The sequence below is a fragment of the Neofelis nebulosa genome, chromosome 8 (assembly GCF_028018385.1).
Source record: "Neofelis nebulosa isolate mNeoNeb1 chromosome 8, mNeoNeb1.pri, whole genome shotgun sequence".
Taxonomy (NCBI): domain Eukaryota; kingdom Metazoa; phylum Chordata; class Mammalia; order Carnivora; family Felidae; genus Neofelis; species Neofelis nebulosa.
Genome location: NC_080789.1, coordinates 68,984,202 through 69,002,525, shown reverse-complemented (window position 1 = coordinate 69,002,525; position 18,324 = coordinate 68,984,202). Strand labels below are relative to the sequence as shown.

Below are 18,324 nucleotides of genomic sequence, written 5' to 3'. Positions count from 1 at the left end.
TTTTTACCTCCAGTGTTCTGTAGAGAGGTGGCTCCGAAGATTACGAGCTTCCCTGTGGTGCCAAAGACCTGTTCTCCCAGCTTCTCATAAACCATGCAGCCTATTTAAAAATCATAGTTGAGGACACAAGAAATGACAGCGTTCTAAAAGCTAAAGAAAGCCAAGATTTCATCGTTCTATTGACTATTCCCCAAGTTATTCTGTGTCTTTCTCAAAATTACACAAATGGCCTTTATGGCTTTGCAAGGGTTAAGGTGTTGCAACCTCTTGACATTTTAAAATGTCAGACATGACCACTATTTCTCCTTTTTCAGGTTGGCTACAAAAGCATTCCAATTAAATTGTTAGGTCGTAAGGCTTATTTTTGACTATCTCAAAGAGTCTTCCTACTTTACTGGGGGGAAATTCCTACTCTGACCTCATTCTCAGGTTTGGTGCATATCATTAAAATAAAGATTTGATTTAAAAATAAAAATCCTGATGACTGAGATGAAAGTTTCCTTTTGAATTAATTACATGAACTGATTAGGCTAACAAGGAATTATCTTAATAATATTCCATGAATGCCTCATGTGTCCTAAATAGAGTAACAAACTTAGAAACATAATAGTCAACATCAGAATTTTGATCATTTGTAAAATTTACTTCAAAGATATGCCACTCACAAAAGAGACCAATAGATAAATCTGTCAAAAGAATAATTTGGCTACAGCAAAATCCTAAAGTGTTCAACTGGCTCATCTCAGTAAATACTAAACTGTTAAACCATTCATTAAAAAAACATGTTTACATTTCTTTATGACGGTTCAGCTCATGTTTTCAAAATGTTTACAGAAAGCAATATGGGTCAGACTATAATTAAACCTTTGTTTAATCCTTCATAAGACTGGTGTTTAAACTAGACAATGGTAGATCCTCCATCTATTACAAAATGTCCCAGTTAAATGGAGCCGTCTATGTACAATAATAGCTGGCCAATGTGGTTTTAGCCAATGTAAAAGTCAGAGTATTACAAACAGAATCCATTCGTCCCAGGAATAGAAAATAAACACTTCAGGTAGGACACTGCCCAGGACTTGGAGCCTTTCCACAGTACCCTCACTCCCACGTTGCCTTGGGAGTAACATTTTCTCCTTGGAATATACACAAAAAAGAATGAAAGCTCTGTTTACTTTTAAAATCGTGAAGGTTATAATATCAAAACATGGGATCCTTGTTCTGAATTTATAAAGAACTAAGGAAAAACTGAAGCCTTTCACATGGAGTCATCTTAAACTAGAAAAACAGGTATAATTGAGGGTTCACTTTAAATGGCAACGCTATTTTCTCAATGTTCATGACAATTTAATTTCTATGGTGCTGTATCTATTTCTCTGGGTAAATACCACTAGAGGTTTTCGAGTGACTGTAGGCCAACGTGCTCTTCAATAATCGGTGGCTGAACTGGGAGGGCATCATTTGTTCACAGTACCCTGGCTTTCACAAAATAGACGTATTATCAGCTTACCTGTTTCCTTTGAACAGATCAAAAGAAGGTTTATTGAATATATAGACAGCAGTGTCACAGAAGTCAAAAGTATCCTAAAGCAAAGAAAATAAGTCTTGTAATAACTATAAAAGAACATACCCTGACCTTACATTTTTTAGAAGGGCAAAGGCTTGTTTATATTGTTAACACTATTCGTTAGTATCACCCAAATTTTGGGAACTATTAGTCATGCCCTCTTTAAAATCCTGAATAAAAATGTTCTACCCAATAAAGAACTGCTATTTAGAATCAGAGTAGCCCTAACAGTGCAAATCCCCTACATAATTCAAAGTCTAAATAGCTCTCTGAGGTCATTTCAGTTGAGATGACTTTCAAACAATATTATGAAAGATAGCTTTTATGGTCTATGATGCACTTTCCCTTACATCCGAGTGAGAAAGTGTGAGAAAGGGGTGAGGGGATAGGGTGAGGGTGGGGGCTGAGGAAAAGGCTTTTGTGACTCTTAGGTCAATGACTATGTGACTTTAGGCAACTTGCTCAATTTCTCCCATCCCTAGATTCCTTACCTATAGCATAGACACAGGCTCAATGATGTCTAAGGTACTTTTCATCTAATTACTCTAATGACTCTGTGGCTACTTTTGAATCTATACACTGGACCACAAAGATAATCCACTTTTTTTTGCACCTGGTACCTTACTCTTAAAGAAAAAGCACTTCTTTTAACTGATGGGAAAACTTTGATAAGAAAAATAAAAAGACTTTTTTGAATGACGACCTCATGTTTTTGTTTTAGTACATCCGGCTCATTATCAAACCCTCCTCAAGAAAAAGCACAGTTAAAATGATGCAGGAGATTACACAGATTATTTCTGAATCATTTGGTTCATATTTAGTAATTGAAAATAAAGCCTATTTACTAAAAAGAAAAAAATTCTAGTCCCCATAGTGAAACCACTCTCTTTCCTGAGGTAGGGAAATATAACCTTAGAACAATACGTTACTGCAGTTGATTCAACGTTTGAGTAATTAAGGTAATGATTTTTATAGCAAGTGCCATTGAGAGGTACTTGGCACATCATGTGTGGACTCTCTCTTCCCAACCCTTCCCCCACCTTGCACACCCTCTGAACCACTGCCCTTGGGCCCAGCTCAGATGTCACCTCCTTGGGTGCCTTCCCTTGCCCCAGGCAGAAAGACAGCTCTGTGGCTCTCTCTTGTCTTATATCTCTCATGGCAGTTTGCTTCTCTTGTGTGCAGTGTGGCCATCAGGAGATAAGTGGGGACTACAGAATGGTTAACTGCAAAGTAAATGGAATGCCAGAGACTGGCCACAAAACATAAAAGAGGGACAGAGCTCAGTAGAGGTAAAACAAAACACTGGGAGAAATAATACAAAAACCTAACACTTTGGGTGAAGACCAAACTGACCAGCTAATAAAAAGGGGAATTTAGGTTAAGATAGGATTGTAAGAAAGTGCATTCAGACACAGATTGACCTAGCTAAGATCCTTGAGTAGGAGGGTGATTAAGAGGGTAAGTCCCTTATTATCTATTCTGGCTGAGGGACTCGAGAAATAGATAGTTTCTCAAGAAACTAAGAGCAAGCATTTATTAACCAATCCAGTAGTTTTGAGATATGGTAATGGAACATGATTTTATATGCTCTGCCAGATAGGAAGATATAGGACACAATTGTGGTATGACTTTTCTTTCATCTTGAAGAGATAAACAATATTTATTTTAAAGAAGCAAGCTATGAAGTTCACTCAGAGCTTACTCATATTTTTTGGGACACTGAACACACACTGGCAACTCCTACATGAGCATGCAACAAGCCACAGAGAAATTCTGTGTGACACAGAATAGCATGGACTTCCAGTTGGGGACAGGATAGATGTCATTTTAGGAATCGCCATGGAATGACCGACATGTCCCCCATTGAGTCTGTTCTCCCGCAACTGACCTGGGGAGGAGAGGGGATATTGCCACTGAGCCCCAGGCTAATGAGTAAAGAGCATGGCCTTGCAGGGACTATGTACCTAGCAGGAGAGAGACTTACCAACGTCTACATAATGATTAACCAAAGGCCCTAAGCCTAGAAGAACTGGGTATTTATTAGCAAAAGAAACATTATCAGGAAACATCGGTTACTCAGCTAAGTAGCTCATGGGACCACATGATTCTCACACATGGTTGCCTCTTAACATGTTCTACTTGGTTGAATCTCTTTGTAGGTGATGCTCAGCTGGCCTGTGGCCCTTGGCAAGAAGAAAAGGATTTCTTCATAAACTCCTATCACCTCTTTTTCTTTTGCAAGTGGGAGAAAAGTGTTGGTCAGGGAAAATATTAGCAGGGAGTTCACCTATTTTTTTCCCCACACTGAACAGCAGCACAGCGAGGTCCTCCCACGGTGAAGGAAACGACCCTCCCACTCCCATGTTTAAGAGACATAGCATTGCACCCCCACAAAAGGACCTGTAGTAGGAGCCTGACAACCTCTGCCTTTAACCACCCAGTCTCTAAGACTATCTTCTCCATTCCTCCCAAAATATAAATCTTCCCTTCGAAAACTGAAAACTAACATAAAACAAAGCCCTTTTTCTATCAGGTCATAAGAGACAAATTCTGTATGTAAAATGTTAAGACTGCTTTAGGCTGTAAGAGAATCTGGTGGTATTCACAGAATTAAAATTTAGAGAAGGACACCTTCTTGTCTAGATTCTTAGAAACATTAAGTTCTATAATTGGCTATCATAGATCCTATAATAGTGTAAGGGGATCCAGAGATGTCAAAGACACAAAACATAACATCAACAAGAGTAGGAAGAATGAGTTGGGAGAGAATGTAATGACTTATTTGAACATTTCTCCTGTCTTGAGCATTGTGATTGTGCCTCTGTTTGTCCAGTTAGATATTTGTATACAGTTGTGGTTTGTTGGAAGAGAAATATAAGCTGGAATTCGTGTTCTGAGAGGAACATGTGATGCATTGTTTTCGTCTCATGTGGATATCTAGACACACTTCTCATATTGACCAAAAGTTTTAACATGGTTATGGCAAAAGCTGCATGCTGAAAAAGGTGTTCCGGTGGGAACTAAACCTCAGCAATAGGAACTGAGCTGTCAATGTTGATATTTCAGACTTATGTTTAGCCTTGAAGAGAAGGGGATTCAGAACATGTGTCTGTCTGGACATGGGCACTGGGGAAGCAGTGGCAGGAGAGTTCTCTTGTTAAGAATGTGGTCAGGAACTTCTGAGAACCCTTGTGTCATTAACACTTTGAAGATATGTATGGTGTGGGGACATCCTCGGAGAGTTTGTGTCCCCTGAGAAGAAAGAGGCCTGTTAGGAAACAATTCTAGACTCCTGGATCAGGGAGACAGCTTAGAGGCCACCCTGTCCAGCTTTGCACCCAGCACAGGAAACATCTATGCTCCATTCAACACACAGACATCCAGATCTATAGAGTTATCTTACAGGGGACACATATGCAACCCATCGTGTTTCTGGAAAGTGCCATGCACGGGAACTGAGGCTGAGCTGAAACTACCGCTGCTATTTCTACCCTTGGGTCCTCATTTCATCCTGTAAACCTACTTGAATCTACTTGAAACCCTCTCCCACCAAACGGTCCATCTGATGGGCACTCACTTTAAGACTGTACCGTTTGACCCAAACCTCTCCAGTTCTTCCAGCTTTTGTCCTGTGATGGAGTGCTCGGGCTCTACATCTCAGTCATGGTCCAGTTCCTCCACTGTACTTTTTAATGGCTGTATGCCAAGAAAAGCACAATGCTGTCACCTCAGTTTCGGGCCCAACAGTACAAAGCATGTTAAGAGTATTAACTTGAGTTGGACATCATGCTTTCTTTAAGGCAACCTATTTCAGTGTTTGTTTTTATGGTGGCCATGCCACATTCTTCATTCTTGAGCTTCTGCTGTAAACTGCTATTAGGCTACTCTTCCTGGTTCTATCCTATGTACTTTTTTTGAAAGCTAAGTGTAGGACTCTGCACTTATTTCCACTACATTTTAGCTTTCCAGTCTTGTGACATCTTTTAGAATCGTTGATCCTTTCTCCTTATGTGCCAACTACCTCATCAAGCTTCATATCTTGAATTTGCCTTCATCCAAGTCACTGGTACCAACTTTGAATAGAACAAGACCATCTAGAAAAGGGCCCACCATCCAGTCAACTGCTCAAGCCAGAAACCTGGGAGTCACCCTTGATCTTTTATCTACTCTCTTATCCCTCATATCTAATTCACTGGCAAATGTCCTATCACTTCTACCTCCAAAACACATCCTAAATCCATATGCTTTTTCCCCCCAATCTCCATGGCCACTACTCCAATCCAAGTCACTATCACCCACAATTTCTGGGCAATTACAGTAGTCTCTATCTGTCTCCTGTTTCTTGCCCCCAATGATCCATCCTCTACCCAAGCACCCAAGTAATCTTTTTATTTCATTGCTTTATTATGTTCCTCCATTACTGGACAGGCCATGACAGTTTAATTTGGATTCATGGCCTATCCTCTTTGCCTGTTTACATACAATACCAAACGAAGCACACTCTTAGCTAAGAATAAGTGCATTTACAAAATATTAGAATCTCATTTGTAAGTCATGTGAGATTATGCCAAATGTCCTGCTAAAATCAAGATACACTTTGCCTAAGACAGTCCTGTGACCTACTAGTTCACTGTTGTCTCAAAAGATGAAGCTAGTTTAACACAAGTGTTTAGGAAAACACTACTGGCCTCTGTGGAGCAATATTTTCTGCGGTATTTGCACATAAACAAGCTATTTAATAAACTGCCCTAGAATATTACTTGGGATCTACTTTTTACCACTTCTGAAAGCTGGGATGAAACTTGCCTGTCTCTAGTTCTCTGGCGATACTACTATTCTCCATGGTCCACGATATATTTACTGTATTTGGTGCAAGAAAATTTTGACTCCTACCTTAAACAGTAACATCTAAACATCTATTTCAAAAACATTTATTGATTGTTTTGAATCACATTGATAAGACAGTAATTCTTTGTTCTTCCATAACTTACCCAAAGATTACATGGGTGACCTTATAATAATTTCATTTCTTAAAGCACTGTATGCTTAGAAAATGGAAAACCATGAGAATAAACGGAACCAAAACATTCAAGGCAATTGAAATGTTCTATCCCATGACTGTGGTGGTGATTTCACAACCGGATTTGGGCAAACTTATCAAATCCTATCCTTTAAGTTGGAAAATTTTGTTGTATATAAACTATACCTAAAACAAAACAAAACAAAACAAAGGACCAACACCACATCACTTTAAGGATGATGAGATTATCTCTTAAAAGCCTAGCTGAATAACAAGAAATCATATGACACACTCCCCACCCAGCACCAGAGCCCTGGAAAGAGGTGGAGATGAGGCAGCAGTCACTGCTGCGGATCCAGAAATAGCATTGATGGGGGTGTGCAGAAGGGGGTGTTCGGGGCTGCCGTGCAGGTGAGCGCTTTCAACTCCTCCAGGACCCACCCACTCCTCTTAAAACATAAGGGAACCCTTCCCAATTACTCTCCCCACATTACTCTCCCTGTCCTCTTCCCTTGCCAAAGTTTAAGGCAGCTGTCCTCAGACTTTAATGCTCTATACAGATCTCCTTAGGATCTTGTTAAAATGAAGGTTCTAACTCAGTCGGTCTGGGGTGGGACCCGAGATTCTACATTTCTCCCAAGCTGCCAGGTATTGCGGATGCTGCTGGCCCAGCACGTATCTAAATCTGCAAGCTCTGGCCCTGTGGCATACACAATGCAGCGTTTCTGTTTCTCACAACCGCTGAACTGGTGCCGCATCGCCTTGCCACACTGTCTGGGTGAGGGGCCATGCCAGCACCACAACGTGATTAGCTGTAACACGGACCCCAAGGCTGTCCAGGTGAGACTGCAGTGAAGGGAACCATTTACAGCTGAATCATTATTGTTCCTGTGGGACACTGACTGGCTCTCAGTGTGAATGCAAGGTCTGGTCGACTTCCTCAGGGCATTAGGGCATCACTTACTTCACCAACGTGTATATTTTTAAATGATTTTCAACGCCAGACCTCTCCCCCCAACCCCACCCCCCAGCCAGGTCTCTTTCCTTCCAAAAGGGATCTGAGGCTCACCACACTTTTTAATTCTTCCTCTTCTAAACCAGGTTAAAAGTATAAAACTTTTGGGGCACCTGGGTGGCTCAGTTGGTTGAGCGTCCGACTCTTGATTTTGGCTCAGGTCATGATCTCACCTTTTGAGTTCGAGCCCCACATCGTGCTCTGTGCACTGACCATGTGGAGCCTGCTTGGGATTCTCTCTCTGCCCCTCCCCTGATCGCATTCTCTCTCTCTCTCTCAAAATTAATTAATTTTTTTAAAAAAGCTTAAAACTTTTACTGTCCTCATGGCCAGAACAGTCCATATAAAAACTCCCAGCACTGGAAGAAAAGTAGTCTTTAATATTAGTCTTGCTTTTACCTACCATCATCTCCCGCCAAATCCACAGCCCCTCTCTCCAAAACTCAGAGACATGTAAGCTGGTTGAGGCAGAATACTTACAAGAAAATTTAAAACTCCAATACAAGGGAATTGGACAAACTGTAGGAAACATATTGTTTTCTGGCCCGCCATATTTCTCCAGTCCTTATCCTTATTACTGGTCTCTCCCTCACTCTCTTCTACCCCTTCCCCTGGTCCTACCTTTCCAAACTGTCTCCCCCTTCCTGTCTTCCCCCTCTCCACTTTTCCCTCATCTCTAATCTCCACTAACTCTCCCTACTCTTCCATCCCCTCCCTGACAACTCCTCCGAAGGGAAGTATCAAAATGAGGAGAGTAAGGATTTAAAAACACAGAGAGCAGAGCGCTAGCTGGGGATGAGGGAAGGGTTGGGCAGCATGGAGAACCCAACTGAGGAGGAATTGAAAGTGTTACCCATCTGTGTGGTTAGATAGAGCTCAGTTTTGGGGGGTTTCCAGCTAGTGTGACAGAGAGCCAGTGGAGAAGGGAATTTTAGCGTGTGGGAAAGAGAGGGGTTTTCAAGTGAAGGGCTTGTGACAGCTACATGGGACAGGAAAAGCAGCACAGTCCAGAGGTTCTCCATGACAGTAGAGGACAGGCACAGTGGCAATATCCAAGGGAGGAGCCTGGAACTGGAGGGGGCTGTGGTCAGTAGTAGGATGTCCGGCGGGTAACTGCAGAGGTAGGGTGGTGCATGCCAGCAGAAGGAGACAAGAGGAAGGATTGTCTATTTAATGAGAGCCCAGATGGAAGGAGACATCCCTGAAAGTGACGAGAGAAGAATGAGGTGTCTGAGTCCCTAATTCAGTGAAAATTTTAAATATTTTGGAAAATTCAAAATTATCTTTTGTATACAAATGCATTTCCTAGAACTTTAATAGGGACTCAATATAATTACTAAAACACTTCACTGATCATTACTAATAATAAATTTAGCATATTTCCACTATGCCAGGCCCACACTAAGCCCTTTTTTATTAAATATTTCACTTATGGGTAGTACTATTACTACTTTACAGATAAGGAAATCGAAGTTCAGAGAGGGTAAATATTTGTCTAAGGTCACACAGCTGGCATCAGAGCCCCAAACCCTCATAGTCTGATTCCAAAGTCCTTACCCACCATGCTATATTGTCTGCCAAAGTCAAATGTCCACAGAAGAATGAGAGTATAAAAGGTAAAACCTAAGCAAAGACAAAAAAACTTGGAATGAAATACGCCACAATGTTACCAGAGCCTGTTCTAACAGCGAGACTCCAGGTGATTTCTTTATAGTTAATTTATTTTATGTACTTTCAAAATGGTCTTTAATGATTATCTTACTTTTACAGTAATAGTATTAAAATGAAAAATATTTCAAATGGTAGTATTATTATTCGAAACTTTTTTTGCGGGGGAGGGAGAAGAGTTGCATTTGTTTAAACCCCCAAGGTCATTCATTAATATTGTCCCTATTTCATTTAAAGAGCTCACAAAATACTTTAAAGGAGCAGAGGGACGCCTGGGTGGCTCAGTCAGTTAGGCATCCAACTCTTGATTTTTTTCAGCTCAGGTCATGATCCCACAGTTCATGAGTTCGAGCCCTGCACTGGGCTAACAGAATGGAGCCTATTGGGATTCTCCCTGTCTCTCTCTCTTTGCCCCTTTCTTGCTCATGTGCTCTCTTTTGCTCTCTCTCTCTCAAATTAAATACATAAACATGAAAAAGGGAAGGAAGGAAGGAAGGAAGGAAGGAAGGAAGGAAGGAAGGAAGGAAAGAGAAAAGAAAAGAAAAGAAAAGAAAAGAAAAGAAAAGAAAAGAAAAGAAAAGAAAAAGAAGCAAAAATGTAAATATTCAGTCCCAAAGTGCACTTTTTATCATTAGATCCTGATTGACTTTCAACATTGTAAGGAGCAGAGGACCAGCACACCAGGTCTGATAGCATGCAATTATTTGTAATATTTACACATTAAACTAGGGAATGAAAGGGATGGTTTTTAAAGGCTGAGCCAGGAACAGGCAGGGATAAATTCTTTGCACAATTCCTTCCATTTATTTCCTCGTAGATAAGTCTAAATTGGTGCAAAGTTGCTCTTAAACTAACCTCACTGCTGGTTAAGTATTTTGTTTTGTCTAAGGAAAGAAATATGTCTCACTGATGACCAAATCAAATAATATCTAGTATAATCCTTAAAAAAAAAAAAAAGTATTGAAAAGAGGTATGCCGATAGAACTTGTCGGTTTAGTTAGTGCTTTAAGAGGTAAAAAATTTAGGAGGAGGTCTGACTTTAAATGAGGAAGCTGTACTGGTAAGAAAGAAAACTGTGCACCACCACCACTTCCTGTTTTTGCCTCCAGTCCTTAGAGGGGGTTGTGGGTTTTATGAGCTCTCCCTTTATAACTTGACATGTCCTCCTTCCTCTTCTTCCACTCCACAAGAATAACTAGCTTACTTTCCCCTCAAACCTAGATCCTTACTTTTGAAAGTGATGCCCCCTTTATCACATTCTTAAAATGTATCTCCTGAGTGACAGAAAAATGCCATATAACCATTAAATAAAGGTGTGTGCTGTTTTGGGTGGGTATTTTGGACTTCCATTCCAGCAGGAATGGTGGATCTGGGGCTTCATTCATACTTTCCTAATGTTTATTCATTTGAGAGAGAGAGAGAGAGAGAGAGAGAGAGAGGGAGGGAGGGGGAGGGGCAGTGAGAGGGAGACACAGAATCCCCAGCAGGCTCCAGGCTCTGAGCTGTCAGCACAGAGCCCAACATGGGGCTCAAACCTATGGACTGCAAGATCATGACCTGAGTCGAAGTCGGAGGCTTAACCTACTGAGCCACCCAGGCGCCCCTGTCTCTTTTTTTTTTAATGTTTACTTCCTTATTCTGTAACGTGGGAGTGAGCAGATGAGGGGCTGAGAGAGAGAAAGAGAGAGAATCCCAAACAAGCCCCACATTCAGGGCAGAGCCCTATGTGGGGCTCTATCCCACGACCATGAAGTCATGACTTGAGCGGATGTCAAGAGTCAGACCCTTAATAGACTGAGCCCCCCAGGTGCCCCCCCTATTATTCTGTTTCCATGGTAACAATGCACATCTAAAGAGAGATGGAAGAGTTCAGAGGACTACACCAGGGGCTTGTTCCCCTCCCTCCCCAGCCCCACCACCAATCACACTGTCATCCTAACAAGTTCCTTAGCCTCATGAGTTCTTAAGTTTCTTTACCTATAAAACAGGAATGATAACTAGGGATTGTTCTAAAGATCCCATGACACATGTATACTTTATAACTATCTTCTTTTTTTTTCTAACTCTTAAAAAAAATAAAAGCTATTCTCAGTCAGCAAGCCACGCAAAAAAAAGAGGCTGCAGGTCAGAAGAGGTTTTGGTCAGTACGTTGTAGTTTGCCAACCCCTGGCTATAGACGTAGATCACTGATACGAGGTACCTGATGTGAGGTGAAGCTTGTGGCCATAGAACAAAGCAAAACTAACTGGCCCACACCAGGGCAGTTTTCCACTCTACTAAACCAACTGCCACTCTGAGTAGTAAAAGTTCAAGCTAACTCGGAAATCCCAATTTCTGAACTATGCTGATCTGCAGTGCGGATACACATCTGGGCTACTGCAACCCAGGAAAGTGAACGAAAAGGCCGTGTGCATCATGGAGGTATTAACACTGGTAAGACCTTAGAGAGTACACTTAAGTTGCCTCTTGCAGGCTACGAAAAACACAGTGCTACAAAATAGAGGCCATGCTCTTCTCCTTGGGTCCTCGTCCTTGCCCGACAGCAGGTGCAACTCAGCGTCGATAGGACGGAGCCCACTCCCCGCACATGCTCTTGCGCCCGCACGCTGCACACACACGCCCACCTCTCTGGGGCCCCGAGAACTGCCTTCTTGGAACCCCTTATCAGACACATCTTAGATGACTCACCAACTAAGCATAACTGCTCAACTTTTAAAAACAATGGGTAGGACTCCTCTCCTACGCTTGCCAACGCTCTCCGTTTAGAAGAGAGGCACTCGTTTTAAGCACAACATTAACCACTTTCCTATTTCCCTATTTCTGAAAAGCTTCTTAATCCAATGCATTTCAATAGAGTTCAATGGCACTGCCACTGTCCTTTCTACATGTATTTCAAATGTTGGCAAGCCTGAATGTGCCACTTCTCCCCTTCCAGCATTATTATTCCCAAACAAGAGGCTCTGATGCCAGTGATTTTCCCTGCCAGCTGAAGGGCAACGATTTTCTCTTCAGATCATTTCTAAGGAACGGTGACTATAACTCAAAGAATTTTAAAAACAAGTAACTGATTGACAAGAGGGTAGATGAATGTGACTATACGGATGGGCCTCCCAGGATCACTGGAAGAGCAGGGCTTCCCTATTGACTTCCTCTTTAATCGCATCATTTTTATATCACAAGATCCAGGGTCGTCTCTCCTCAGGAGGCAAAGAACTGCCGGCTTAGGAGCACACAGGGGAAGACAACTTAACATTTACAAGGAAGAACCTGATAAATAGCCACACAGACCATCTTCATTACTGCTAAGAGCAAAGTGACCCTCTTGGCGAGTGTGATTCATACTTTTGGGAATCTACATAAAGTAACGAAGCAATGGCGGTTCTTGAACGTGCAGAGTACATATTTGTGAAGCTGTGCTGCAATCTCACCCGAACTCATAGAATTTGCTGGAAAAGATGCAGACTTCAGAGCTATGCTGAGGCACTTATGTAAGCCTTATGCAAGCCTCCTGATATCAGGAGAAGCCCATTTTTGGTGACAGGATAATAATGATGAAATACCTGTAAGACATGAACAGGACTTAGGGCACTGTGCTGATGGGTCTCTGGTTCCAATTCCATTTCTGTCTTCCTTTATGTAGGCGAAGGCCCCTGGAAGTCTGATCTTGGTTTACAGAGATCCTTATATTTTAGATTTACCCTTACTGGCATGGCTATTTACTGGTATGTTTGTAAACACTGTAATTATAGGTAATACAATGTTGCATCTTTTTGGTGGAAGGATAATGAAAAACACGCTCCACAAAGGTAAATATTAAGAAATAGACAGAGAGAATTCACCTACAATTGAGGCAAACACTCAACCACAAAGTGAAGGTAATTGCTGTAAACTAAAAATGACAATTACTGTCCTTTTTGCAAGTAGCAATTTAACAACAAATGCCCTTTTAGCAACGCAATACCAACCTCTTACAGTATTTAATAGCCTCAGAACTATTTAGAATTTTCACATGAAGGAGGCAATCCCAGGAAAGTAACCAAGTAACCACTTGGTGGTGAGTCCCGTGCTAACCTTGTTATTATCATTACATCTCCAAAGCCCATTTCAAATTTGAGGGTGAACTAAGGGTTTTGGTTGATATTTTCCCTCTGATAAGTCTGCAATAATTATGAGATCCCTTGTTTTGCCCTAAAGCCTTGTTTTTTGTTTTGCAAAATCTAATTCTTATATATTCATTCATTCATTCATTCATTCATTTCAATGAAACTTTATTGAGCATCATCTTATATGCAAGCAACTATTCTAGATCTTGTCGGGGCAGAGGGGATGTTTGAACAAGGAAGAATTAGACATTAGTCCTGCTCTTGTAGGGCTCAGAGTTCAATTGGGAAGGTAAAATATATGCCTAATTAATAGAAGTAATACTTGTAATTAGAAAGGTAGAGATTACACTGGAAACACAAGAGAGGGAGAGCTTCCCCTGCATGTAGGAGGATCAGGGAAACATTTTTGGAGATGGCATCCAACTGGGCTTTACAGGCCTACTGGCATTCAGCAGCAGAGACGGGCACGGGAATAGGGAGGTGAAAAAATCAAGACAACGAGGACAGTGCAGGTGACCTTTACAGAAAAGAAGGGGATTAGTGTAGCTGAAAGGGAGGCAATCTAAAGGGAGATGGGATTGAAAATATAGTTTGGAACGGGTGGCACAGCACCAACGGCTTATTCTCGCTCTCGTGGTCTAAACATCAACACTGAAAATCTGTTTTTCCTCAAGTTTTCTGTAGGCAAGAGGGAAGAAAAAAAGCCTTGTTGCATTGGTTTTAAGTTCTCTAAAACACAAGGTTTTTTTCCAACTAGATTCGTCCCCCAAAAACACATGGTAGAAAAGAGAATACAGGGGCACCTGGGTGTCTTAGCTGGTTAAGAATCCAAATCTTGGTTTCAGCTCCAGTCATGACCTCATGGTTCATGAGTTCAAGCCCTGCATCAGGCTCTGTGCTGACAGCTTGGAGCCTGCTTGGGATTCTCTCCCTCCGTGCCCTTCCCCCACTAGCATTCTCTCTGTCTCTCACAGGATAAACTTTACTTTAAAAAAAAAAAAAAGAGAGAGAAAGAAAATACAAAGAGTGTAAACTTTGCACTTCTGCTCCACCCTAGACCCCGTGTCACTCTCCAGAAGTATCCACTGTCCACAGCTTGCTTGTGTGCCCTCCCGACTAGTCTGTAGGGTATATACGTATACAGTCTCCCTCTCTGCTCACTTCCACCCAGCATTCAGGTTTTTTCACATAATATTCCGGGGAAATTTTTCCACACCAGTACATATAAATCTAGTTTACTCTTTGACATAGTAGCCTAATATTTTATTTTATAGAACTACTATGATTATGTAAGCAATTCCCTAATAATGGACTTGGCATCATCTGACATTGCTAGTACTTGTGTTTTAATTCTCAGTAAGAAAATTTAAATCTTTGGAAGGAATTAAATTCAAGGGCTCATGAAGACAGTGGGGAATCTTAAATAGCCACATGAGACCAAGTCAGGTGTAGATATGACAAATATGAAGCAGTTCAGAAGTTATATTGGTTTTATAATATACTTTAGGCATATATTTTCCTGGCTGTGACCAGGAACTTGACCACTGCTGATCTACAATTTGGTGCATTTGATATTGCACAACTATTTCCATTACAATGGTTCTTTTCGAAACAGTAAAATAATCCAGGAATACTGACAGATTATACAAGATGACTTTATTTTTTTTTTCTTCCAAGATTTTATTTAAATTCAAGTTAGTTAACATATAGCATTGGTTTCAGGAGTAGAATTTAGTGATTCATTACTTACATATAACACCCAGGGCTCATCACAACAAGTGCCCTCCTATACAAAGTGATTTTAAAGCTAAAATATTAACTTGCTAGTATCTATTGATAAGAATAAAATTTCTCTTGTGATGTACAGTAATAATGCAAATTTGGTTATGGAAGAGGCATCACTAAAAGGCAGTATAGTGTTTTGTCCCTTTTTCTTTTTAATGTTTATTTTTGAGAGAGAGAGAGAGAGCACACGAGGAGAAGAGGGGGCTGCAGAGAAAGAGGAGGACAGAGGGTCCAAAGCAAGCTCTGTGCTGACAGGAGAGAGCCTAATGTGGAGCTCGAACTCATGAACCATGATATCATGACCTAAGCCGAAGTCAGACACTTTAATAACTAAGCCAGCCAGGCACCCAAGCAGTATATAGTTTTAGTTTTATAGTATATAGTTTTAGATCACACAGGTTCTAGAGTCAAGAAAGCCTGGATGGAACCCTGGTTCCCCAACTTGCTAAGTAGTTATTAAGCCTCAGTTATTACTTCATCTGTAAAATGGAGCTAATACTTCTGAGTGGTGATGAAGATTAAATGAGATAATATGGCAAGTAGAATAGTGTTCAATAAATGTTAACCGTTATTTAGTGACTACCTAATTAATACTTCAGCAAATACTTACTATATAGTGCTACTGAATACCAGGTGTTACATTACTGGTACTCTCTTCGTCTCTTTCTCTCCCTCACACACACACTCACAACATACACACCCACACCCACACACCCACACACTCTCTCATAGCAGCCCTATGAGGTTGGAACAGTACATAATCTTCTTGCGTGCCACTTTTCAAAGTGTTTTTAGCTATTTATCTTTTGTATCCTTACAGCCATAGAAAATAGAAAACAAGACTCAAAAAAGTCTGGAGTTGTAATGAACCATAATAAAATTTAAACTATTGTCTACATAGATTGTTATGTTGTTTTAGAATTATATTTCAAACAGATGGTTTAAAAACGCACTGTTGGGGCGCCTGGGTGGCGCAGTCGGTTAAGCGTCCGACTTCAGCCAGGTCACGATCTCACGGTCCGTGAGTTCGAGCCCCGCGTCAGGCTCTGGGCTGATGGCTCAGAGCCTGGAGCCTGTTTCCGTTCTGTGTCTCCCTCTCTCTCTGTCCCTCCCCCGTTCATGCTCTGTCTCTCTCTGTCCCAAAAATAAATAAAAGTTGAAAAAAAAAATTAAAAAAAAAAAAAAAAAACGCACTGTTTACAATAAATGATGACATCATTGAGCTCTCAGAAGTATCATGAATTACATTCTCCTTTTTCATGCTTTTATACCTAAGGGCTACATTATTAAAATAATAATAAACAATAACACCTGCTAAGAAGTTATGGGAAAACATAAAGCATTTATTGCTTTGTCAGATTCTGTGTAGTTTAATAAACCTCTCATTTACCTACTACTATGAGATGATATGTTCTAAAGACATTAACTTTCTATATAATGTATGCCTTTAATAGATATCTTTAGAAATGTAACTTTCCTGTTTTGGGCCAGAGTGAGGGAGACGGTAAAGTGAAATAAAAACAAAACCTGCCATTCTTACATGCCAATATTTACTTTTGATGCCACTTTGGCTATGACTGAGTTAAGGAGAAACTATGTAAAAAAAAAATCAGTGGTAGAACAGGAAGTTACAGTGGAAGATTCTTCAGCACCCATTGCATTTTCCTAGGATACTCACTCTTAGGAAAACTCACTTCAGTGGGTGCATTTTACCCTGAGATACTTGTGCCTCAGCACATCCCCAAACGACTGCCTCTGGGTACGGCCCCGTTTTGTTTCCAACAGAGAACACCTCCTGTCAGAACAACGGTCAGCTGAGATTCCCCATTCCCATACCTCCTGTTCCTCAGATGGAATTATAGGGCTTCGGAATTCAGGAAAACACAAAACTGAACTGTATTCTTACAACAGGGCAGAGTTCGCCGAATCCAACTGAATCAGATGTGTGTTAAACAGAGATGACAGCCATTATGGTTAGGTCAAAAAAAAAAAATGAGCCCCAAACTCATCCAAGAAAAAGAAATCACTCCCGCAAGTTTTCAGATGACTCCAGTGAAGAGCTCCGCACCCAGCCTCAGGGAGACTCGGAGGAGCCTTCCGGCTGCTTTTCTAAAGAAGTTTGGACAGGCTTGGACTCTTTTTCCATGTTGGCTAATATGAGTCTGGAACAGGGCCTTGTACCAGATGAAATATCTTGATCCTGCCAACTGCTTCTTGGCTTTGAGCAGCTGTAGGAGCAGCTGGTTTTACAACACACAGAGTGAGTCCTTGTTCTACATTTTGTGAAAAACTTTAAGTTTGGGTCTTTATACAGCTACCTTCGTGAGCTTTCACTTGATGATTTGTTGCGCCCGCTTTTCATGCATCTTGCAAATAACTGAATGATCTATAATAATTTTATGTAGGGGAAGTCTTCCTGCAACCATAAGAGTCAAGTTTTTCCAGTTCTTTGCTTCAGTTGGAAACTAAAGAGTCATGAGACAAGAGATCAATTATCCCTGAATCACTATAATTAAAAGTCAACTGAATTCTAGGAATGGTAGATTGAATACAAGAACTTACTCCTGATCCCTCCTAAGAGCATAAGAGGACAATAATAACAAAATTTCAGAACTGGAAAGCAGACAAAGCTGAACCTTAAATTAGCAGTGGAGAAAGCCAAGACCAATCTAATTTTCACCACAGAATTCCCAAAAGGCCCTGAGAGCATTACTGGAAATAGGGAACACTGGAAGGGATGAGCTAGAATAAAGGGGATCTTCAAGAGATAGTGAGATTTCCCAGACCAGGCCCCTGTTCTGTAAAGCTATGATTGCTCCCCCTCCATCTGGCAGAAGTATATACATGAAGATACATTCTCTGGAAAGTATAAAATATAGGTGTCTGGGTGAGGGACTCAATACAACTTGTTGGGGAGTGGGTACTGTCATGAAAGCTGGGATTCGGTGAACACATGCAAGTGAGATACGCACCACAAGCCCTACCCCCACCTTGGTTCCCAGAAAGATGGCAGAAATGCTCAGACCCTCCGGCAGGAGACAGGAAGATGCTGGGCAATCTGAAACAGCCAAAGAGTTACTGACACTGGTGGTTCCCCAAGTAAAGGGCTGTAGACAACCCTTTTAAGTGAAGCTATTGCCAACAAGCTCCCACTCACCTGTGCCGG

At 41.1% G+C, this 18,324-nt stretch overlaps 1 protein-coding gene across 2 annotated transcripts in view; it reads right to left on the bottom strand.

The window, feature by feature from the left end:
• SLC38A1 (solute carrier family 38 member 1) overlaps window positions 1–18,324 on the bottom strand; it is a 69,831-nt gene that overhangs the window by 18,302 nt on the left and 33,205 nt on the right. For both annotated transcript variants that reach the window (XM_058743041.1, XM_058743040.1), the window contains exons 6-7: window positions 1,508–1,581; window positions 8–100 (exon numbers count right to left, since the gene is read on the bottom strand). In XM_058743041.1, the coding sequence (XP_058599024.1) occupies window positions 8–100; window positions 1,508–1,581 (167 nt within the window). The remainder of the gene's footprint in view (window positions 1–7; window positions 101–1,507; window positions 1,582–18,324) is intronic.